The 25,303-nt window shown below is 45.0% G+C and overlaps 1 protein-coding gene across 1 annotated transcript in view; it reads right to left on the minus strand.

The window, feature by feature from the left end:
* Positions 1–17,061, minus strand: part of CACNA2D4 (calcium voltage-gated channel auxiliary subunit alpha2delta 4) — a 129,711-nt gene extending 112,650 nt beyond the window's left edge. The window contains exons 1-5 of the mRNA XM_030453451.1: positions 16,795–17,061; positions 10,530–10,611; positions 3,347–3,463; positions 1,762–1,821; positions 56–218 (exon numbers count right to left, since the gene is read on the minus strand). Coding sequence (XP_030309311.1) covers positions 56–218; positions 1,762–1,821; positions 3,347–3,463; positions 10,530–10,611; positions 16,795–16,901 — 529 coding nt within the window. The 5' untranslated portion in view covers positions 16,902–17,061. The remainder of the gene's footprint in view (positions 1–55; positions 219–1,761; positions 1,822–3,346; positions 3,464–10,529; positions 10,612–16,794) is intronic.
* Positions 17,062–25,303: the final 8,242 nt, after the last annotated feature.

Genomic DNA, 25,303 nt, shown 5'->3' on the forward strand with positions numbered 1-25,303 from the left:
ATTCCTGGTAGTTTCTACAGCAACCTGCTGGTAGTGAGAAAGTAGAGGCCATTACCTTTGTTGTAGACATTCGTGGGGAGCTGGATATCACTGTATGTTGTGTTCACCAGCAGGTTATTGAAATGCTCATTTGGTTCCAAAATGAATTCATCTCCAAGCTCCACATAATTGTCATTTTCATCCTTCTCATTAATCAGGAGAGAGTTGTAGTAATCAAACTGTTGATGAGGAAAATGGAAAAGAAAAGCAACAAGAATGAATAAGACTGAGTGTTATCAGTACTGCCTGAGAAAAAATGCTCTTTAAAACATGAAAAAGGGAGATCTGGAGAGTTCAGGCTTCAACTTGGGTCAAAATGAGTTGCAAACAAGAGCCATTATCAACTGAAAAGCATCAAGTTGCCCAAAAGGTGGTTTCTGTCCAGTTTCTTAGTGTCAGGTGTTCACCTGAATAAAAGTGTGGCCATAACTGGTAGCAGAAGAGCCACCTGAGAGCAAAGAGGCACAGTGACAGATTGCTGTGGTCCCTCAGAGGTATTTAAGTGACTAGCCAGAGAAGTGGAGTGTCTCATTGGGTCTGGCTGCCAGGTTTGCTATTGGGTATGCCAATGCTGACCTTACTTGCCCTGTTTCTACAGCTGTAATTTACTGGAGTTAACTCCTGATGTAGATCCAGCCAGGATTAAACCCTCAATCTGTCACTCCAAGCAGAACGTGTTTGTCAAGAGCAAGGGTAGAGCAGAAGGTGCTCAAAGACAATGTTTCCCTCCCTGTGTAGTCCACTGAGGACTCAGAATCTGTGGTCACTTTACCTTCAGGACTCTCCTCACCCTTGGATGACAGATTTTAAGATGGATATGTTGGCTTTATCTGAGAGAAGAGTTTTTTTAAGGATTTATGTTCAAGACCTAAAAATACTGAGGGGGTGCAAACTGTGTGTGCAGATACAGGGTCATGTACTTTGATTCATCCATGACTCTTGCTGAAAATACAGCTGACCCAAGAAGCATGACTGTAACATGATTCTTAAATAGAGGCGGGAGAGGTGAAATTAGTAAGTAGTTTGATTTCAAGAAGCATTTTCATTCCCAGCATAGAAAGGTGTATCCTGTATTTCTGTTAAGCACTCTCTGCTTGTACTGTGGGCAGTGGACTTGCTTCATCAGAGTTTTCACTCCAGTTCCCTTCACCAGCAATAAATCCCATAGCGTGGCTACAGTTTTTAACAGAAAGCCAATTATCCAGATTGCTTGAGCAGCACCAAGCTTTCACCTAACAAGGAGTCCTGACAAGTGGATGCCTGCAGGGTAGAGAAAAGACATAGGAGCTGTTGAGAGAGATGGTGAGAAACTCAGATCATTGGGATTAACAGTTTGCTGTGGGTATTTGTAATAGCATCCTCCTCCTTGCTCATACACACTCAGTTTTAGCTTATTTTCCAGTCAAGTAGCCCACAAAGCACCAGCTAATTTGCTCTAACATGTCACATAATGACAACATTGGTGTAATGCCAATAGTATCATACAAATCCATGTCTTTCCAAACCCTTCTCCTCCTGGAGGCAAAGGGACTGACCTCCTAGGTATTACTAGGGGTCTGCCAAGGGAATCATTTACACTGGTTTCTATAAAAGCTGGGTGTCCTGAAGACAAGGGAACTCCCAGCCTGTCTAGGAGTCCAGGTGACTGGGTGCTGCTAGGCTTGCCTTTTGGCTAGTCTGAGGATGCTTGTCACATTTTGTCAGTGACAGGGATAAACTTACCTCCAGTGAGGAGTTGTACTCATGATTCAGATCTGCATCTTCTGCTGCTTCCACCAACCTCTAGTGCACACAGAGAGAAAGATGAGGGGGTGCTGTGGAAAGCCTTCCAGCTGCATCAGCCATTCATACAGTTAATGAAAAGACACACGACTGCCTCCTTCACCACAGCACAGAGTCACAGTGCTATAAATTTCCCTCTTTCCCTCCCTTTTCTTCTGGCCTGTCATTCTGTGCTGCAACTTTACAGCTTGGAAGGTGTATTCACAGCTATTTATTGCTGAGTATATTCACACCTACTTACTCCAGAGTCCCTGTTAAACCCCTGAGTAATCTTAGATATCATGGGACATATACAAAGAGAAACACGTCCATTTAAAGAAACAACAGCCAGAGATTTAATTTCATTTTCCATGAAGCCTCCCAAAAAGCCATGGGAAAGGCATTTCAGATCCAGCCTGATGTCAGTATCTCATCAAAGGAAAAGGCCTTGTGGGAATCTCAGTCTGGTATTGTTACCGAGACAAAGACCATGACTTGATTTCGTAAAGAGCTCAGCAATGCTGTGGTCATTTATAAGCTCTTGCCATTAAAGGAAGGCAATATAATCAGCTAGTATTCTCCAGTATGCTGCTTCAGGGCACTAATTCTCAACTGGTACAAACTGGGAAGGAATCCAGCTAAACATGTAAATATTTTCAGGGCTGCACAATCAGCGACAGTCTCAGCAAAACTACTTTTCGTTCCTTCACAAAGGATAAGGCAATCCAAACACTGGAAAAGTCTGGCTATGAATTTAATGTTATGGGCCAAAGCTCTGGGCCTAAATATGCCCACATTTCACTTTGAGATTCAAATGATGTGTTTCTGGATGACTTTTCCACATTAGTCACCTTAAACAGTCAAGGCTCTGTGACTGCAGAGACATGCTTTTCATAGTGGGTAAATACAAGGGAATATGATAGATCCTTAGATGCAAGAAGTAAGAGGGGCCATAATGATTACATGCTCTGATCTCCAACACATCAACAGCTAAAGGCTTCTTGCCACCTCCTCCATGCTTCCCCATGTACACAGCTGGAAATCCAAGCACTTTCCTTGCAGCTCATGTTCAAGGGCTGCAGGAATTTCCCTTGAGCCACACACAGAGCTGAAACAAGCTGCTAGTCTTCAGTGGCCAGAGTGGATTATGCACTCTGAAATGTATTTTAACTCATGAGAGGTTTTCCCTCTTTAAACAGCTATTTTCTTCTAAAAGTTCATTCCCTCACATTTATTCCTAGACTCTTTCGGTGGTTTTTTTGTTTTGGTTTTTTGGGTTTGTTTGTTTTTTTTTTTAGTATTTTATTTCCTACATGTGGCTGAGGGAGAAGCCAGCATTCCCTTGTCTGAACGCCCACATCCTCCCACCAGTGTCTACTTACAGCTCAGAGTGAGCAGCCAGCTGCACCAGCAGGCATTTAGTTGGGCAAGGAAGTCCTCACACAACCTCTGTGCCCACACACTCCTGGTACAGCCAGGAGCACAGCACCTACTGCTCTGGGGCTGGCAGGAGAGGACTTCCTTCCCAGGGGCCCCATGGTCATACCTCAACAGCTTCCACCTTCCGCCGGAGCATGCTTTCCATCTGCTCTGAGAACTTCTTCACCAGCTCCAAGCCATCCACCTCTTTGATCTTCAGAGTTGGCTCCACATCTTTGTACTTCTACCCAAGGGAAAGGAGAAAATCCTGCTGAGCAGGAGGCTCCCAAGGAGAGGGGTGATTCTGCAGTTGTTAGCTGGGTATTGTCTCTGGCGAAGAATGATGTGTTTAAATGGGATGTGGCACTCGGTGCCATGGTCTGGTAACCACAGTGGAAATGGATTAAGGGTTGGACTTGATGATCTCAGAGGTCCTTTCCAACCAGGATGATTCTGTGAACTGGTCTGATTTACCACCTTCTCCCATCTTTGTCTTTCCTCCCTTTGAATCTCTATAATTTGGATGTGTGCAGATTACTGGCCGTAACACAAAGTTCTTTGATTAAGTACAAGTAACCAATCCAGTTGTAAGCTTGTGGCTCTTAAAAGCAACAATGTACCCAAAGCTATTGGTGCCTACACCTAAGAGGGAGAGAAGCAGAAGCCCGACTTTTGACAACTTGAAATACACATTGTGCTTACATCTATAATATCCTTGTATGCACCACATACCTGAAATCTATTTAAGACAGAGGGGAAGGTGTTGGAGACTTTTTGGAAGAAAATGGACATGTGAGCAATCCTGACTATTTAGCTTTAGCCAGAATGAGCTAAGGGCCTTGAGGCCCAGCTGCAAGGTTTCTAAAAGATCATCTACAGGCAAAAGATAAGGGAGTTGGCAGCAGAAAAGAAGAATAACAGGATGGGAAAGCATCTCATAGACAACACATAAAGAGTTGTATTTAACCAGTTAGATAGTGCACTGTGGCGTATGAAGAATGTGTTGCACCAATCAGCAATATGATTATGTTATCAGCCTGACTGTATGAAAAGGCTACCACTGCTCTCAATAAACAGCAATACTTTGATTATATTATCTGCATGTTGTCCACTGTTCTCCCGTAGAAAGGCAAGGGAATGGAGTTCTGTGCTCTCATTACATCACCTCCTACGTCGTATGTGCTCAGGGGCACTGGTGGGAGAGACGTCATGCTAGTGTGAGCCCTATCCTGCCACGCTGTCACCCAATCTGCAGGGTAACTTGTCAGGAAGGATCTGCTCAGTGCTTATGCAGGACAATGGCAAAGAAAGGTTGGCAAAACAGTTATGATGCTCCTCATTCAGTGCACTTGAGCATGTTCTGTGCCCAGAGCCTCACACAGGCAATTCCAGGAAACTGGGAGCATGGCTATTTACTGCCACCTCCACTGGGAGAGATGCTGTGATGAGGGAGATCTGGATCGGACAGCTTTAGAGATAACCAGTTTCTTCTGACCATCTTTGATATAATCTAGGCATTGAAAACCTGAAAGTACTCCCAAACTGGGTAACAGTAATCTACCTCCCTAAATCTGTTCTTTCAAGACTGAATACAACGTTTTTTATTTCCCCATTTCAAAAAATCCCAAAGCCAACAGAGATAGGCAAAAAGGAAGAGTAAAATAGCCTGCAAAAGGACACAGTGTGATTAACCTATTTCAGAAAAGACAGAGGCTTATCTTCCTGGCAATGCTGAAGCATGAAGGTAACCAATTGAATTTTCCTGAGCCCTCATCATCATTTCTCACTGCAGTGTGTGCAGTCCCCTTCATCTTCATGTTGTATTAGCACCATAGCAGCGATCTCAGACAGAAAAACACTTCCTGTGCTGGTACAAAATGAGGTGGTAAAAAGGGTAAGGGGATATCAGGGGCTTTTGTGGCAGTTTTGAATTAGAAATAAAGTCTGGTGGGGAAGGAGTCTGGATGTCTTTAGGATGAGCTGTCTTTTGTTCAAGAACCACCCGGAAAGACGGCTGAGCAGAGGGGGAGTAAGAAATGCCTGCGGATGGGGCAGGCAGAGGAGGTCAGACAGAAATAGCAGCAGCATCCAGCCTGCAGCAGGCATGGTAGGGATGCTGCTTGCTCTGCCTGGCGTGATTAACAGCAAGGGTTTTACTGGATTAAAAATTCCAGGCCTTGCGTCCCCTCTACTGTGGGTGGGTAGCTGGGACAGGCGGGGGAGGAAGAGGAGGAGGAGGTCAGGTTGAGGGGGAAGGTTAGTGTAACCATACTGCTGAAAGAGGCATGTGCAGAAACAACCCCCTGACTGAGGTCCCTGGCTGCTGCTGAGACAGCATCACACATCCCAGCTGGTGCCTGTCCCATTTAGCTCCGTGTCATGGTTTTGTTAAGAGGGAAGTGATCTCTGCCATGCCAGGCTTTAATCAGGCCCTCCTCTAGGGTGGTGGGGGGATGGTGGGGATGGTGGTAATCTCTCCTGGGAAAGCAAGCAAAGGGGAGGGGACCATTCCAGCACAGACCAGCATACACTTTACAAGCCATTATTTACCTTGCATCATATTCTGAATTAAAAAGAGCAGGGATCTTTACCACCCAATTATTTTTAATGTGCTTTTGACACACAGACACGTGGAGTTTAATAGGGTAAAAGAAAGCAGGAGCAATCACGACCAGAGTGTTAATACTGTACACACATCACAGCTCTGGGAACCAGCCAGAGCTTGGAAGACAAAAGAGAAACCCCAAAAAACTTTCAACTCTTAAGTTGGCTGAAAAGAATACACTAGGTCTGACCTGAGATCCCCTTTGAGTTTTTCCCTACAAGTGTTCCAGTGAACCATTTTGTGTCTGTATCCCTGCCACTAAAATCTCCTCCTACTAATGAATATTGTCCTTTCCAAAAGAAAATTATTCTAGGATTCTATGATTCACTGTAAGATTTCCCAAGCGTGGGCAACAGAGTAGTAGTACCTGTGATATTAATATTATTACTAGACACCATGGCTAAAAATACACAGAAAATGTCAACACACATGCTTATAGCCAAACAAGATTAACCTGCAAAACATAAGGCTAGAGTTCAGAATATCAGATCATTATAATTTACAGAACAGGAATCAGATACAGATTTTTGAGAACAGGCTGATTTCTGGTGTTGAAAAGGGGCCAAAAGGTTAACTCTGATCCAACAGAAAATCTTTTAATATTCATCTAGGACTAAGTATTCACTTAAAACTACAGGAAAACAATTTATTTAAATTGTCCTTCTGCACTGATGAGGGTGGTGATTTAAAAGTGGAAGATCCAGGAATCAATCTGTGAACAGAGCTATTTCACCAAATCTATTTTCTTCTTCCCACCTCCATGAAATTTAGCCTATTGAAGGTACATGGTGTTGCATTACTCACTGCTAGTGAAACTATATTAAGAGTGTGAAAGACATTCCTTTCATCTTCACCCAGGAAAATGTCTTGACTGAACCTCTTGAATTTGTCTGTTCTTTGCCATGTAGTTGTTTGTAGTGCTTTCTAGTAATTATACAGCTGGAGTCAAGCCCTGCTCTCCTTTCTCAGCCCTATCCATCGGGGAAGGCAGAGGAAACAGAAGGTAATTCTCAGAAACACTTAGAATGCATCATTAACACAGTAGAAAAAAAGTTAGGTTTTGGGTCTTATGAAGCTCATGGTGATTCTGTCACTCAGAGGCAAATCCTGAGACATTCAGAATCACTGTGGTATACTCATGGCATGGTTACCATTGGTGGCCCTGGCTTTTGGTCACTGCCTGGAAAGCTGCAGCAGCTGGACTGTGGCAAGCAGACTCAGGCCTAAGAAGCCACAGGTTCAACCTCTTTGTTCCTTTGGTCTGGGAGATGCTACCACCCTTCCCCGGATCAGCTTTCCACATTACCTCTTTGCTCCAGCTTTACTGTTCTAGACCCCTGCCAGCATTTCATTACAGATACAACATCTCTGAGCCAGGCTAGTGAGCCAGAAAAGAGTGTAAGCTAATCATAGAATCATAGAATTAGCCGGGTTGGAAGGGACCTCAGAGATCATCTAGTCCAACCCTTGACCCACCGGAGCAGTTGCTAGACCATGGCACTGAGTGCCACATCCAGTCTTTTTTTAAATGTCTCCAGGGACGGAGAATCTACCACCTCACCGGGCAGTCCATTCCATAGCCTAATCACCCTCTCCGTGAAGAAATTCTTTCTAATATCTAATCTAAACCTCCCCTGGCACAACTTAAGACTGTGTCCTCTTGTCTTGTTGAAGGTCGTCTGTGAAAATCTTAACCTCTGCTGCACGACCGTCAAGAGAATGCAGTGACTGCTTCAGCCATCAAACCAAAACTACTCTTTTGCTTTTGCTGCCACTGTGAGGTTTAATTTGATGACATCTTGACTGCTTGGGATTGACAGGAACCTAGGGGCTTTCTCAAAGCATTCTGATCCAGGGTGAGAACCTGCTCTTATTGGTTCAAGAGCTGTCTACTTCCTCACCAGATCTATGGGAACGATAAAGCTGTTAAGAAATTGAATGTCAAGGTTTGCAACAGAATATCAGGGTTCTTTGTGGGGAGGGGTGGGGTGGAACTCCAAAGAAATCTGCATGAACTCAAACCCACCAAAGGAAATTTATGCTAACTATTAAAAATAAGGTTTAAATATTCAGTAACTGAAAAATTATGGGTCTTAAAACAACAATATACTAGTTACTCCAAGCCTATTTGGCACAAGGGAGTAAAATCTGAAGTAAAATTTGAAAGGTGCTATTATCTATCTCTCAGCTTGTATTTCCTCAAAGGCAAAGTGCCCATTGATTTAAACAAGCACAGAAGAAAGAATTAGCTGGGCCTTTGCTTTGTACTCCCCCCCTTCTCCTGGTCTGCATATACTCATGCACACAGACATATATTTCACGTGAAAAAGAGGCAATGGCTCAAAAAGAGAAAAATGTGTGCAGAGGACATGTTTAGAATTCCAGACTTGGTACATTTGGCTCCCCAGGCCTGATTTGCAGCAATCTGGACTAGTGCTGTGAGCTATATAATAAGCCATTTGGGGTCTGCCAAGGTGTGTCTCATGAGGTATGGAAATGTTGCATATTAGTAAGAGACTTGGCTGTATCCTACTGGAGCTCTCCTCCCACAGTGCTGGAAGTGGCAGGGATGCAGAGAGAGCCCTCTGGGATGGTCCCTGCTTTGAGACACTGGTTCATGAGAAGGCATCAGCCCCTGTGCTTGCTAAGGAAATGGAACTGAGAGGACTTCAGTGGGTGCCAGATGATCTTCTCCTATTTCCTTGTCTCAAGGAAATAAGTGGAAACGAAAAGCTCGAAGAGTGGGGTGAAAGGTAAACCTGAACAGCTTAAACTGCTGAAGTAAAGTTAGGGCAGGACATGCATTTAGGAGATTACTCAGATGGAGAGTATTACCAGAGCAAGCTCATCTATACCCCTGCTGGAAGTGATGACAGTGACCTACTGGTGGACATTTTCCCTTTGAGTCATAGGTGATGCTGTGTCCCACCCAGTGGTGACCAGAGACTGCAAAGCACAGGCAGTCTGTGCTGCATCAAGGCCCCAGTGCATGCAAGAGCAAGCCAGACACCTTCCCCTCCTCAAGAGTGAAACTACAGGGACCTGGACTGTGGCAGGCAGATGTGATTATTTTATAGGGCTGTAAGATCACCAGGAAAATACAGCTCGCCTTGACTCCCCTTGACATGAATGCTAGATTGGATTCCATTACATTCAGGGTTCTTTTTCATCAAAAATTAGTTTCCTTCCAGTGAATTACACCAAAAGCTGGCTGAGTTGTGAATTTTTGCTCAAGATCTGGTTTCCATGACTGTTATTTTAATCTGGGGTATAGGAACATCTACAGGTCTCATATAACCCCTGCCTCAAAGAGATCAAAATCCCAAGAGACAAAATATATAGTCTGGACAGAGGGAGGTGAAATGACCTGGTGCAATGGCTCCAGAGGGCAAACACAAGCACTTGATACCTGCCATGTCATGTCTGCCATTCTTAGCCTCCACTTTTAACTTTTGTGACACTGGCATTTTCAAGATAAGCCCTGTTTTGTTTAGTCAGGCTGATTTTCGGACCTCAAGAAACATGTGCCCTCTTAAGCTGTTAGTAGAAGTAGCCACAGAAGTAGCACAAGCTGGCTGTGTTGAAGCAGTAAGGAGAAGACATAATGGCTAATGTATTTCTTCACACAACATAGTGACACCCTTCCTTATCTTTCAGGAAAAGCTGGTATCTACAGACTTTCTGTTGGACAGCAATACCTATAGAAATCAGACACAGATACCTGACCATCAGATAGCTCCAGTCAATCTCCTGCACATCGGAGCTGGGTTCTAGGCTGCCCCCTGTCACTACTGCTTGGGGACCCCATAGAAGAACAGGGAATTCAGAGGCATCATCAACACTGCTAAAAGTCAATTTTTTGCTTGCTGTGACATGACACCACAGCTGCCGGATGATTAGGGCATGAAGTCCCTATACCAGTGCTGACAATTTTTTGTTGCACGATGACGCATTGGTCCTAAGAAGAGCTGATGGTCAGTGTAGACCTTTGTGATGGATGGTAGGAGGGAAGCTTCTCTAGAGGTGCAAACAGGAACATTTACCTAAAGCCTTTAAAGCTGGTAGATAGTTTAGTGCCGCAGTGCCTGTTGTTTAGTGGCCAAGCCAAGCATGCCAGGCAGGGGAGTGAGGCAGAGCTCTGCACCTCTGGGATATCACAGCTTCCAGGGCACCTGCTTCAGAGACCTTTCTCAGAGCAGGGTTTTAAAGGCAAATTCAAAGAATTGATGAGTGACTGGAGGAAGACAGATGAGGAAGCAGAAGTAAACAAGAGTGCCAGCTAGAGAGCTACAGGAGAAGACAATATGGTGAGATGAATGGATGAGTAATGAGTGGGATAGGGACTGAAATGCATTTAGGAATGAATGGAGGACTAAAGGGTCAGTAGGGAAGAGCATGAAATGATCAGAGTGGAAACACAAGGAGTAATGTTAAAAAGTTTTGTTTTGTTTTGTTTTTAATGGCACAATTTAGGTGGTATTTGGCCATGGTTAGTGAAAGCATGAAAGGCAATGGATGGATCACCTTCTCCAGGTCATGGAGAATGGCCACAGGGCCATATGCTTATGGATGTGAACCTGCCTGGTTTTGAAAGTTTGCTGGAGACTTTTGTGTGTTTTGCTTTCTTCCACCCCAGGGGGAAGCCTTGGAGGGCTACACAGGGAGATGAAGTGAAGCCAAGGAAACATTCATGGCTCTTGCCTACCTTCTGCAACAGGAGAGAGCCTGAATACTTAGTCACAACGGAGTACAGCTCCGCACCGAAGGCATCTGCCCAAGACTTCACCCTGAAAAGAGAAAAAAGGAAAATGAACATTAATAACTAAAATTCAGCAGAACTGTTTACTTCTTCAGACAGGGAAAGCTCCATTTTCCTGAATATGAATCCTCCTCATATTTCTCTAAGCCACTATAGTAACAATTCTTTCTCCCTGATAGCCAGAGAAGCATTAAGGTAGGAGGTAGATGCTGGTTTTGGACATTCAGTGGCAAGCATCAGTCAGCGAGAAGGAACAGAGATCTGCTGGTCATTATTCACAATATTTTGACTCAGAGTGGACTTTGTCTCACCTTACTTTAGGCAAAAGTTGCACATTTGGTCTTAGATATAATTTGGTTTTCTCTATTTTTGGTAAAGTAAAATAAACAGCTCTGCATACAGCTATTTGTCTTCACTGATTGCAGAGCTAGACACCTAATGTCAAGATTACTGAAGACAAATAAGTGTCAGACCTTGAAGAAGTTGTCAAGATTCACCCCTTGGATTCCATTCCCAGAGCTGTGTGAGGCAGTGACTAACAAGCCAGAAGAATTCACTGCTCTCAGTGGAGATACTACAGCTTGATAATGCCAGATTAGATTATGCACCTCATCACTGTAAAACACTACTTGCATTTGTGCCATCCTGTAAATAACTGATGATAGCAATACCACATGGAGAACATAAGGATGCTGAAGAGCAGCCTGAACACTGAGCCATCCAAATCAAAATAGATGGCTCCCATAATTGACAGAGCACTTCATCAGAAATCTGTTACGTGATTCACATTAGGCGGTTCCACCTACGTGCTGCTCCTTCAACAAGGATTCACTTAGGAGAGATTTATTTAATGGGATAAATGGGCCTCTCCACTTATAAGAACCCACTGTTTATTTATGGGGTGCAGGGTCTTACCTATGGCTTCCAGCAGATTTCTTCAAGTCCTAAGCATACTTTAACCTCAGGGCCTGATTGCCCAGCCCACTGCACCACGTTCGTAGCAGACTAATATGCCAACATAGATACAATCCCTGGAGTGAAGCCATCAATGGTAGAATAATCACAACAGCTAACTTCAGCCTAAGAAAACCTCTGCTGGCCCCCCTCTTGCAAGCAGAGACAGAGAAGCAGATAGGGCGACAACGTAGAGAATACAGAAGGCTTCTTCTCTGAACTGTACCTCTACACTGCTTATGAAAGCAGTATAACAAGACTGGGTGCTCTTTTAAATGACTCCTTAATTGGCTGAGATGTTAATTTCTAACCACTGGGTGTGACTCAGCACCAGCTGAGATCAATAAGAACAAGGGCTTCTTGCTTTCTTCCCCCCCCCCCCTTTTTTTGGGTTTTTTTGGGGGGTTTTCTGGTGGTTTTGTTTGTTTGTTTGTTTGTTTTTATGGGGGCATGGTGCTTAATATTTTATTTTGATAGCCAGAGCTTTTAACTCTTCATTCTTAGAGAAAAAAAACCATGTTATTTGCCAGGAGGTCAGGAGTCATTGCTCTGTGTTGGAGTTATGTTAGCAAGCCTAGAACTAAAGGAGGTAACCAGGACAGGGACCCCAAGGGATGCTTTGCTATTTGTTGTAGTGACTAACATGGTCATTGAGGTGTAAGGACCTCTTTATATCCACCTGCTGCTGCTGATTTTATAACTTTTATGTATGAGATGCTTTGTGCTGAGAACAATTAATGCAGAGAATAATTAATATTCTCCAGTCTCATCACATTTCACTATGTGATATACACATACAGAACCTAACTGAAATTTGGGTTAGTAATTTTGGCAGGGAGGTTTATATCTACCCCATTCCCTCCCTCCAGAAATAAGGTCTTGAACCCTTGATCCTGGTCTTTCTGTTTTGTGTTGTGTCTGTGGCCCCGTTCCTCCCAGCACTCATTATTTTCCAACCCAGCAGGACTGAAGAGTCAGTGCTATTAATTTATAACTTGTGGGTGCTGTTGGACAGCTTCAGCAGGAAAATGCTATTAGTGAGGTAAAAGGTATTCAAGTAGAGCTTAGCAAGGATCAGTCAATAGAGAAGCCAGCCACAGAGAGTTTCATAGAAGACCCAGCCCTGCTGCTTGTGGAACTGCTCATTTGTGCAGTCCTTAAGTCCACCATGACTTGGGATTCTTTGCTTTCATAAAACCAGGAAAAGGCAAGGTCAGGTTTTTCTTTAGCTTTTGAGGATGTGGTGAGAGAAGCCTAAATATGTAAACCTTTAAAGTTCCAATAACATCAGAACTTGAGGATAACAAGTTTGGGGTTTGTGTAACTTCCCAATTTCTATGCGGATGCCCTGGATGTTGAACACCCAGCTGGGAAGGGCTCTCCCAACCCACCCAGGCAGCAGACCCATGGCCACTGCTGAGCCCCCACTCCAGCACAGGGGCTGTTTAGTCTGATGAGAAGGAAGCTGAGGGTATACCTCATTGCTCTCTACAGCTCCCTGAAATGAGGTTGTAGCAAGGTGGAACTGCTCTCTTCTCACTAGGAAATAGCAATAGGATGAGGGGAAATGGCTTCAAGTTACACCAGGGGAGGTTAATTGGATGTTAGAAAAACTTCTTTACAGAAAGGGTTTTTAAGCACTGGAATGGGTTGCCCAGGGTGGGCAGCTGTTGAATCACCATCTCTGAATGGGTTTTAAAAAGGTATAGATATATGCTGAGGGACATGGTTTAGCAGTTGGCTGTTAGAGCTAGGTTAGTAGTTAGGTTACAGGTTGGACTGGAAGGTCATAGAATCATAGAATTGGCTGGGTTGGAAGGGACCTCAGAGATCATCGAGTCCAACCCTTGATCCACTGCTGCTGCAGTTACCAGACCATGGCACTGAGTGCCACATCCAGTCTCTTTTTAAATATCTCCAGGGATGGAGAATCCCCTACTTCCCTGGGCAGCCCATTCCAATGCCGGATCACCCTCTTCGTAAAGAAATTCTTTCTAATATCTAACCTAAACCCACAACTTAAGACTGTGCCCTCTTGTCTTACTGGGAGCTGCCTGGGAAAAGAGACCAACATCTCCCTGGCTACACCTTCCTTTCAGGGAGTTGTAGAGAGTGATGAGGTCTCCCCTGAGCCTCCTCTTCTTCAGGCTGAACAGCCCCAGCTCCCTCAGCCTCTCCTCATAGGGTCTGTGCTCAAGTCCCTCCACCAGCCTAGTTGCCCTCCTTTGGACCTGCTCCAGGACCTTGATATCCTTCCTAAACTGATCTTATGGGTCTTTTCCAACCTGAACTATTTTATGATTCTATGACTTCTGCTGCTCTTGAAGCAACTCTGCAAGGTGCCATGTTGCAAAATACTCTCACCATGGGAGGACAGGGCATGAGAAGGAGGAAAGAAGCACAGAGGCAGGGGGGAGCAGAGAGGGACAGAGAGAGGCAGCTTCAGAGAGCTGGCTGGAAGATAAGGGGCATGGAGGAATGAGATGGCACAAAGTCCCAGTGGCTTGCATGAAAAGACTGGAGAGTGGATAATTAAAAATATAAGGTGGCATTTCATGGAAGCTGAATAGGTGGCAAGCACAGAGGCTGAAATACACTGGCATTTACATATTTAGAAGACAATCATTTGCCAGGGAAAGGAGTGACCTGAATGGGAAATTGTGGGCAGCCTGCTGAATTTAAATAGGTTTCTTTGTTTTTTTTCATAAATAAGCAAGAGAAAAAGTCAGTCTAAAATTCAAGAGGTTACAGAGAAATTTCAACTAAGGCTGCTGTCTCCATGAACCTAGGAGCAGTAGGGGCAGTCTCAAGAGCCAAAACTGGGTCAGTCTTCACTTCTGTCACCAGCATTTTCTGATGTTTCTGGAACCCCAAGAAGAAAAGGCTGAGCAGCCTGCCCCAAATCCTCACCATTCTCAGCTGCAAGTACTCCTACCCATGTCATGGGTCAGCCTGTAAGTAGAGCAGTGTCCAGGAGGAAAATAGGAGGTGGCTTCTGTGCTGGGTCTGCACTCCAGAAGTATTGCTGTTAATTGTCTGGCCAAGTTTTTGCACTGCTGGGGTGAGAGCTGAGTGAGCTTTGCAGAGCTGTGAATAGGTTGGCAATGAACCAAATGTGGTGCTGGGGAAGCTGGGGAAGACTTAAGGAGCAGCAGACTTAGCCTTGTGTCACTTAACTGTGATTGAACCCAGCTGGTGTTCAAAAACCTCTGGTTTTTCTGTCCTCAAAACGTCCCTCTATGAAGCCAATTAATTTTCTGCTGATTTACTCTCCTTGGTCCTCTGGCCAATGTGCTCTTCTACTGAAATTTCATTTGAAAAGGGCAACTTTTGCATTTTAGTTAAATTCATGAGTGGATTTGAAACACTAGGGATTAATTCAGCTCTTGGTCTGGTTTCAGTACCAGGGGAAAAAAGCTCTTTTTCTTTTGTTTATTCTTGCACATGAAAATGTTCCAAATTGTGCCAAGTGATGTAACTCTCTTCTCAGTAGTAAAGGGCTATCAATTATAATGAAACACATCAGAAAAGGATTTGGTCAGAGATTGCCTGCCTGTAATCCCTACACTTGCATTCTGTAGTGAAAACAGCAGAAAGGACAGGCTGTCTTCTTAATGCCACAGATTTCAAGGCCTAAAGGTATTTCCATGCAGAGTTTACCCTAAGTATGTGAAGTCTATTTTTATATTACAAGGTTTGAAATGATCAGAGGTTGGGCTTTTTTTTTTTTTCTGTATAACCTCTGTGTTCTTTTTGTGAAACCCAAATCAGAAACACTTTGCTTTCTAGCACAGCCAAAAATAAAGTCAGTAGCAAAGTTTCCTCCATATAGTCAGTGTAACTCTTGGTGATAAATTGGGTGGTATAGGTGAGCACATCCTCAAGGGTCTTATCAGCACTTGTTAAATATAAACCATTTTCTCCATCTCAGGAAAGGGCCTGAGCTCACTTTGGTTGGTTTAGTGGCCGTATCTCCTCCTGAAACTTGATAGCTGTGATCTCTCCAGGCCAGCCTGCTGTCCTGTGCAGATGGACCTATTACAGCTCCAGAGAAGCTGCACCACAACAACTTCTACCAACCATGGTGCTGACATTTTTAATCCTTAAGGGATTTAACTAGCTTAAATCAGCTTTACAAGGTGAGGTTTTTATAAACTGGGTTTGCTGAGGGCTGCTAGCCTCCTGGTGAGCTGCCGGGGGGGTGGGCTGCACTGCTGGGAGGGAGGGAGTTTTCCAACAGGAACCGTGCTGGAGGAGCTGCTTGCACACACTAACACAGGTACAGGCCCTGCATATCTGAAAACCTGTATAAAAATTCCCTACACGTGCACTAGCATCCAGACCCAAATGCAGTGCATGTACAAAAAATGGCTGCTCATACTTCTATATTGCAGCTCAGCTTCTCATTTGTAATACCTCAGAGCTTTGGCACATGTTATTACAGCCTTGGTAATAAGATGGAGCAGGAAAAAGCACGAAAAGGTGCTATGGCCTCTTTTCCTCTCTGTAGCCCACCAATAATATCCCCTGATATCTGCACACGTGAATAAGTGTATGTGTGTTTGTGTGTGTGCGTTACCAGGGCTGTGTACGTATGTACAATGGCTTTTTCCATCCATCAGTGCACCAAACTGGTGCAAGGGATCAGAGTTTTCGAGATGTAAACCTTGCCCTGCACAATCTGGGTTTCTTGTGTGTTGAAGAGATGCGTCTTTGCTCAACCTCCCCATGCATAATACCTCCCACCAGCAGGTCCTGACAGGCGCTGTGCATCCCCAGTGTCCCTGGCAGACTGGTTTGAAACTGGGATGCTATACTTGGGGAGCTACTGAACTGGGGTTGATGATGTCTGCCTCCTTGGCTGAATCTCCACAAGCTGCACCAGTGGGGAGGTTTTACAAATATGCCTTTAAACTGATTTTACATCCAGCTGCCCCATGCATTAAGCAGAGCATTAATCGATGTCAAAGTGTTTAACTATAGGAGACGAGTACCATTGCCCTGCTTGAAGAACAGGGAAAATGAGGCACTGCATCTACACTAGACCTGAGAATGGAATTTGTGGCTCCTGTGCCCATGTCCTCTCCCAGGAGCCACTGCCACCATCGTAAGGAAATGCCACCACCCTGCAGTGATGGAGCCCCACTGGCAGTACCCACCACATCTGGGGAGGCACTCCCACACGCCTGCCCATGCCCTTGCCATCACCCAGTCCACACCAGAAACAACCCCCCGCCACGGAGAGGGAAACACTTACGTCTCCAGAGGGATCTTCGTCTGGGCCCTGGCAGAGGGCGGGAGGCAGAAGAGCCAGAGCATTATCCACAGGACTGCCCAGGGCCCCATCCTCCGCATGCCAACCATCAGCAAGGGGACCGGCCGGCGGGATAAGGGGGATCCCTGCCCTTCCTGCTGCCCCAGGGAGGGTCCCAAAAGGCCCCTGCCATTCTGCCAGGCCGGCTGCCCTGGCGCTATGGGGCCGAGCCCCGGGGTGACCCCGGCTGCCTTTGCCCCGAGGACGTTGCTCCTGCTGCCAGGCGCCGTCAGGTATCTCCAGCGCGGGGTGGGCAGCCAAAATCCCACCGCGGACCCTTCTGGGAAGGCACCCGTGGGTGCAGTGCTTCTCCGTGCCGTGAGGAGCGGCCGTGCCGGGAGGCAGCTCTGTGCTGGGAGCCGCAGCAGCTACGTAATCCCCCACCAGCCCCTTAATCCCCTCGCCGAGCAGCAGCCGCCGCAGATTTAGGGAAGTGGAGTGGGATAAAATCACCCGGGATTACTCTGATTCCTGAAGACGGGGCTCGGCTTCTCCAACCGGAGGTCAGGCTGGGCCTGCTTTAAAGGGGTCACCTCCACATACCTGAAACCCCACCTTGACCTTTGATCTCTGTCCATCAGACCTACCTGTCCCACCATAGGATGCTGGCAGGTCACTCTCTCTTCCCTAAGGGGGAACCCAGGGATGGGAGCAGGAGCTTGAAGGTGTGTGTGGTGGGTCCTGAGAGCACTGGTGGGTTCATGCCATGCTGCTGCTTAGTGCTGAGGTTTGCACAGGACTCACAAAGCCATACAGAGCCAGTGCCTTGGCAGTATCCAGCCCAGGTCCTGCTGATGTACTTGTGCTCCGAGCTCCGAGTGTCTGAGGACTTCACACAGGCTTCACAAGACGGGGGGGAGGGAAAATGGGCAGTGGGAAGCAAAAGCAGTATGAGAAAAAAAACCAAAAGGCTCTGCTGGTTAACTGATCGCCTCCTAAAGTGAGTGATTATTTATTAATAGTCAAAGTCCTCAGCTGAGGCAACATTCAGTTCAGACTGCCATCCCCTCATCTATGTTTGGAGAGCCATGAATCAAAGGAGCCCCATGGCTCAACTTGATGAATAGCAGCAAACTGCACACTTGGATGAGGGGCATGCTATATAAACTCATTATCATCAGGAGAAGTATGAATTATAAATAACTATAGATACAGCACTGAAAAGATTATAAATTACTAGAGCAACCTGTTGAACAGCTTGACTATGCCTATCAGCCTACTTATGAGAGTATCTTCCAATCATCTTTTGCACCTTTCCAGATGGCTTACTTAATATAAAATGCAAAGCAACAATGGCTTGTTAGGCTTCTCCTAAGGATCTGGATGGGAAAACTAGGTGTCTAAACACTGAAGCAAAACTAAGGGCTGTATTATAGATGTGCTACTATAGAGTGCAGCATTGGTGCTGCACATTAAATGGGATAATAGAAGTAGCAGAGGAAATACAGAGAAGGGAGTAAAACCATGAAATATGGAATAGCAGTTAAATTGTATGACAAAGAGGCTGAAAGCCCGGGTTGAGTAATTAAGTAATTACAGGAATAACTCACCTCAGGATAGGATGGTTTCATAATTTATTACAATCTTTACTCTGGACTGAATAAAGCAGGGGTTGTGGTCCTGAAGGGCAGAAATGTACAGATGATATCTTCTCAAAGGGTTGCTCAGAGTTTAAAATATTCCTTCCTGACCTTAAAATCTACAAAAAAAAATTATTTCTACACACACAAACACTCTAGAGACAGTGCCTTCAAGGTACCACATGGCTGTACAGCAAATGTTATAATCAGCAAATGAAGGCAACAGGCAGAGCAGGCCTAGGTCTTTGTAATGCAGCTCTCAAATGGCCAAAATGTGCTATTGTGTGGTGTCCTGGAAAGGGGTTCATACAAACCCAGAGGGAATCTGAGAATGTGGACAGTACAGAGAAACATTGCATTCCCAGAAATGTTCTTGGCAGATAAGGGATGCAGGGTGTTGCCCATGGGAACAGGAGGGCTGATTGCCCTTCCCCTGACTCTGGCCACATGCTGCTGGCATCAGGGACCATGGTTCTGCTGTCTCCTTCCTCTGCAGCCCCAAAATAGGAAAAGACTTCTCTTAGAGGAGTTAGGAAAATTGGTCATCGAGGTCTTATTTCCCCATGTTTACTAGGATTAAGTATGAGGGGCAGGGTCCAGGCTGGCAAGCTTTCCTCTCTGGGTACTGCAGGGAAGAGATGATAGGAATTTATGTTTTGAAAAAAAGTCTGAAATAAGATCTGACGGCAGGAAATCAACATTTTAAATAGCATTTTCTCTCCAGTTTTCAAGAAGTCATAAGCAAATACTTATTGTGAGCGATTTTTGGAGTGTCTTTTCACAAACCCTTCCAGTCACTGTGCACTATTTGCATCTCAGATCCAGTTAAATCCAGATGGGTTCTCCTTGTCTGAGTGTGTTTGGAAAACCCTGAAACACATATAAAAGGTAATGAGACATAGCAACACGCTAAATCTGGAGACCCAAATCCCTTTATTTGGGTTTATCTCATTTACTGAATATATCTTGCTTAACCCCTTAACGATCTGAAGTTGCAAGGGAGTGGGATTTGAAGATGAAGTGAAAATAGCATGGAAAACTGAGAACCCCCAGGTGATTAGAAGGCCCTTAATTGGATTAGTGTGCATCCAGTTACTTCTGCAAAGCTCTGCTACCACAGAATGTGAGCACACCTGGAGCATGGGGAGGAGATAAATGATGGCAGAGTCTGACTGGGGAAAATGAATCCTACAAGAATGAGTGCAAATGCATAATGAGGAGTAAGAATTTCAAGTTGCAAGAGATATGGGGTGAATGAGTACAGTAAATTGGAGGTAAATTTGCCAAACTATGGGGGAATAAAAAAAAAATACAGCAATTTTGTGCTGTATTCACAGGCAGGGGGAAGATTTACTGGCTCTGTTCACTTCTGGTTTGACTAGAACCTGAGTTCAGTTTGGATTATCTTGTTATGAAAAGATGCTGGCAAATGTCAAGCTCAGTCAAAGAATAAATATAATGAAAACACTGGTGTAGCAGTGTATGAGGAGTGTTTATTAAATAGAACTCTTCATTTGTTTAATGTAGTCATGTGTGACCCTGACCTGGTCTTGGCAGACCATGTAGTCTTACAGAGGGATAAATAGGAGAATGGACCAAAACTTAGAAAGTGGAACTCTACACTGAGCATCAGGAAAAGATTATTAGAAAGCTGGAAAGATGTGCCAGGCATGGCACAACTTCTTGAGGCCCCATCTTTCCACACAGTACTGGTCAATAAGGTACATTTTGTAAGAGCCAAATATTTCTTTGTTAGGAAGTAGGCTGGAAGAGGGGATATAGCAACAACTTTGAACACAACAAAGAAAATTGTGTGCTGCAGTGGTAAAAATGGCCCACAGGATTCATCACTAGCAAAGATAAAGAAGTCATCATCTCATTCTACACAGTGAGCTTGTCAGGTCATCCCTGGGGTGCTATGTTCAGTTCTGGTCTCCTCTAGACAAAGAAGATGTGGACAGGCTTGGGAGGGTTGAGAGAAGGGCTATGAAGGTGATCAAAAGACTGAAAAGCAGTATGAGACTGTTTATCCAGTCTGGAGAAGAGAAGGTTTAGGGGAGACAATATTGCCATGTTCTAGTGCTTAAAGGGTGGCTACCAAGAAGATGGAGAGTCCTTTTTCACAAGGAGCCATATGGAAAAGATGAGGAGTAATGGGTGCAAGTTACTCCTGGGGAGATCTCGACTGGACATCAGAAGAAATTTTTTTTCTGTGAGAACAGTTGGACATTGGAATAATCTCCTGAGGGAAGAATTTTTTGCCCAAGTCTCAACACTTTTTAAGACTCAGCTTGACAAGGAGATGGGTCATCTAATCTAAAGTGTGTTCCTAGCTAGGTAGGTTGGACCAGAGCCCAGAAAGGGATCCTTAAGGTTCCTTCCAACATGGCATTCCAACATTTGATTCTATGATTAAGAGTGTGCTGCTTCATGGAGATGAAGAGCAGATGGGACTGTGTTTTAGCCCTCCCAGGTATCAAGCTCATTGAGATCCTCTCCTGTGGCCAGGAATTTTATCATGCTGGAGCTGCCCACCAGAGACATTTCTCCTTCATGACACCCACAATACTGATCTGTCAGTTGGCCCTTGCAGAGAGAGGGGGTGCTCTCTCCTGTTTTCTGGGCACCCTGGAGCAGTGTCTCAGGGCCCACATGGAGTGAGCATTAGAATTCTTTTTGCTCTGTAGGGATCAGGAGTGGGGTTGAGGTTGCAGGAGATCAGTACTGACTTGTTTTTCATCCTGGGGATATTGGGATCTTCCTGTGTGCCTGCTACCACATCTTAACTCAGAGCAAGTCTTTGCACCATCATGAACTTAAAACATCTGGGAAATAATCACTTAATTAGAATAATTTGCTTTGATTTTGGATAGCTTAAAACAAGGTATGATGGGAATAAACTCTGTGGTCTTGCTCAGAGCAGATGCATTTATTATTGTTGTTGTTGTTGTTATTGTTGTTGTTATTATTTAATGGCAGGACTCCTTAGATAAATATCTGGGTATGAAAGCTCTTTTTTACCCTGGTCAAACATCTGATTGCAAACCTGCTGTCTCAATGGTGTTTGAGCTCATTCCCTGTTGGGGAGATATGAGGACAGTATCTCTGGCCTGCCTGAGTAGTACTACCTGTTCCTCGGGGCAGTTTGGAAAGCAGTTGTCTAGAAATACGGGGGAATCCCATCTCCCTCTCCCAGCAGTTGGCAGGAGGAGGGGACCTTTGCCAGAGAGCACCCCAGTGATGGCATAGCACTTCTAGGTCATAGTTTTATTGGCTGGTCAGGCAAATCTCTTCTGATTAGTTTTCAGTACTGTGGTGAGTTAGCACTTGCGATCTGAGTTTGCAGAGGTGTGGATTTAATAACTGAACAGGGACGGAGAAGAAGGCTGCAGCCTTGCTTCTGCCTGAGGGTTGGTGCTGCAGGCTGATAGAGGGCTGGGAGCTGGGGAGGTGTCCCCACAGCTGAGTGCTTCTCTTCCCCCTGGTTTGGTCACACAGGGGCCTGTGCAATCCCAGCCAAGCTTCTGGAAGCTGCAATGCCATGAGGAGATGGTGGTAGCCCTTGTTGTTTTGGGCTGGCTGCATGACTGACAAAGTGCCTGGGACCAGGGAAGTTCAGGTTGGTGAGACCTGAAAGATGTTCATTCAGTGCTGGGTGAGCACAGCTTCTCTGAGCGCCCACTTGTGTCACCACAGCCACTGTGGAAAATTATACCACCTTCAGTTCCAGGTGTGTTTCGGGTTAATCAGCTGCTTTAACACCATCTGGGAGCAGGGGAAAGGATTCCTCCAGTCCAGAGCTGTGGGTGGAAGGGTCCTTCTGCCATTGGAAACCAGGCTGATGAGTGCCAGCAGTCACAAAGGGATCCTTCTATTACTCCATAGAGGAGTCACACAAAAGCCTGTTTACCTTGGGAATGCAGCTGAGACCTGGATACCTGATTCCTCACTAGGATCTCTGTAGACCAGGACAGATTGACCTCTAGTTTAACACAGGGGGGACATACAGGGGAACACACATGCCCACAGACTGACACAGAAACAGGTATCATACCACTGACTTTATTTCAGGTTGCCTCAAAAGCAGAGAATGATGGATGAATATCTGGCCTGCAAAGCATCAGCAGCAGGATGACCCCAATCAAACATGTCCTTCTAGACCCCACATTCCACTCGAGTGCTCTATAAATATCTGACTAAAAACCCATTCTTTTGCAAGCCGAATGCTCTCCCTCTTGTTTATAGGAACAGCCACAGAGGTGTCATATGAATTAATGCCTTTGGCTGGTTACTTTGTCTGTATTGCTTTTCATTTTTTTCCATACTGCTCTGCTCTAAATTAGACTTGTTTAAATACTTCAATATGAAAGGAGCATTGTTTTTCCTTTTTTCTATCAGCATTTTAGACCCTCATCAGGCATAGTGTTCTGAGCAGTAGGAAATTTAGGGCATGGAGGGAGACACCAAGGGAAAGCAGAATGCACAAGAAACAAGGAGCATTGAAGCATCTTCCCACTTTCTCTGAAGGCATGAAGGCAAGATGAGAAAAAAAAAAAAAAGTAAGTGAAAGGAGATACTCAGTTTGGGGAGAACTGTGAGTAGGCTGCAGCTTTTCTGAATGCTGTTGCAAAAGCATCCAGAGTGAAAGTCAACTTTATCCTTCTCTCCCCACTACCAAAGGGTTAAAAATTAATCTTTTCCTTTTCAAGTCCACATGGACTGAAGAATCTTGATTAGGAGGAAGGGAAACCCCATTTTAAAAGAGATTAAAGCTTTTTGTAGTAAAGTGGCTGCACTAAAACAGCTTTTTCAAGGGAGGAGGCTTTCTTCATGGGAGCTCCGGGAATTGTGGTGCATCAAGTGACTAAACAAATGATGCCACTTATTCTGATAATCTCCATGGCTTCAAACACACTTGACTCAGTGTGCAACATCATTTAGGTTGCCAAATCCTTTGCGTTAAATGTGTGATGCAATGCCCCTATTCAGGACATGCTTCAAACACCTCCTTCTCCCTTCTCAGTGTGTTAATAAAGATTCATGTTTTTGCAAGGTTATCAGCAGAGAGCTGTGTGGGCCAAATCAGGGTTTCTCCAGGCTGGCTGAGCTAGAAAGGAGAGGCTCTTCTTCCACGTGTTCCCCTGTCAGGGTCAGCAGATGCAGAGGGCACAGAAGTGAGTTACTTGCCTTCCCCGTCTGATGTTACTATGAACTCACCTATTTGCTGAAATCCTGGTGAAGATTTATTAGGTAACAGCTGTGGGGTGTTTTGGAAATGCAGGGCACTCTCTAATCCTTGCAAAGGGAGGCAGCATAACCTCTGGGGCCAAGGACCTTCTTCTCTCTTGGCAAGGGACCTGCAGGGGAAGAGCAGCAAACCACTCTGCATCCCTCCCCTGACTTATTTGGGTCACATTGTCAGTGGTCCAGGGCTCAGACCAAGCCCACAGGATGCTTTTATTTATTCCCCAGCTATGGGGGTGGTGCAGGGAGCCAGCCAAGCTGGGCTGCAGCGTTCTGCAGACCTCTCTATAGTGATCCAGGCATTAAACATCTGCCTGTCAGGAAAAATGGCATCAATGCAGATGAATTGACTATCCCCAGTATAGCATCTGTGGGCCACAGGCTCTGGGGCTGTAGGTTTGCACAATATATACAGCACTCATGCCTGATCCCTTGGGAAGCTGCTGCATGCTACCATAGCATAAATAAAGGGAAATCTGTAGGCAGAAAGAATTTTTACTTTTTTATTTTATTTTTGGTTTTTTTCAACGTGTTTCCTGTTAATTAGATTTGTTTTGCTTCTCATCCTTAGAGTCTAGGCAAGAGTTATCATGAGAAGAGTTATCAGAATTGCAGGAATAGTTGGAACTCAATTAAAAAACTTAAGAGTTTGATTAGTTTTTTTCTTCCTTTTGATTTTACAGAAGGGGACTGCTTTGCCAAATTTATAGGTCAGAAATTACAACATTTCATGTTTTGCCCCTTGAAAACAGGCCTATTTTTTCCCCAGAAAAATCAGAGGCAATCGATTTCAGTGTGATTAAAGATAAAAGTTGGGCTTTTGGCTACATTTTACCACACACTGATGTAGGTGTAGATAAAAACAGCCTATTCTTTCATGAATATTAATGAAAACATGTTTTGTGATTTTAGGCAACCATCGATTGTTATTAAAAATATCCTGACAGTTTTGAAGAAAAGCAGGAGGGAAGGATCTGCAAGGATCCTTCAAAGTCCTACATCAAATTAACACCGTTTTGCAACACCTTGCATTTTGCCCCACAATTACTCAGCAGCGAATGTGAAAGGTGATTCCCTGACCTGCAGCTGCTCACCGGGTTGACAGAGGATGGTGCTCAGCCCATCCGAACACAGCAGCACTGACACCGTCTCCTTTTAACCTCTGGTTACAATTCCAGTCACTTCCCATCACCCCAAATTGCATCCGAGTCCGTAATTAGCTCAGTCACCTGCCAACTTCCATCACACCCCCTCAGCCTTCCTCCCATCCCCATCTGACAGCGTCTCGCTTGGCGAGCAGCATTCAAAGAGATTCCCCCTCCACCCCAGGGGTTTCCATGCTACGAGCCTGCCTGGAAAGGCTGAAGATACAAATCACGTTGTGCCCAGAAGGATCATTAAATGCCTGCTTTGGTTTCCTTCGAGGAGCACAAATCAGCTGAGGAAGCAAACCAGTGCGTTTCTTGCTAGAAGATTTTGTTTGGGTTTTTAACCATCAGCAGGGAATGACAGAGCCAGGGAGTGGGTGAGGTCTCTCCAGGTTGCAGCCATCTTCTCCTGACATGGGTGCTGGCTGAGGAGAGCATCAATCCCCCAGGACAGAGCTACTCATGAGGATTTAGCATGGT

The sequence above is a fragment of the Calypte anna genome, chromosome 1, assembly GCF_003957555.1.
Source record: "Calypte anna isolate BGI_N300 chromosome 1, bCalAnn1_v1.p, whole genome shotgun sequence".
Classification (NCBI taxonomy): Eukaryota; Metazoa; Chordata; class Aves; order Apodiformes; family Trochilidae; genus Calypte; species Calypte anna.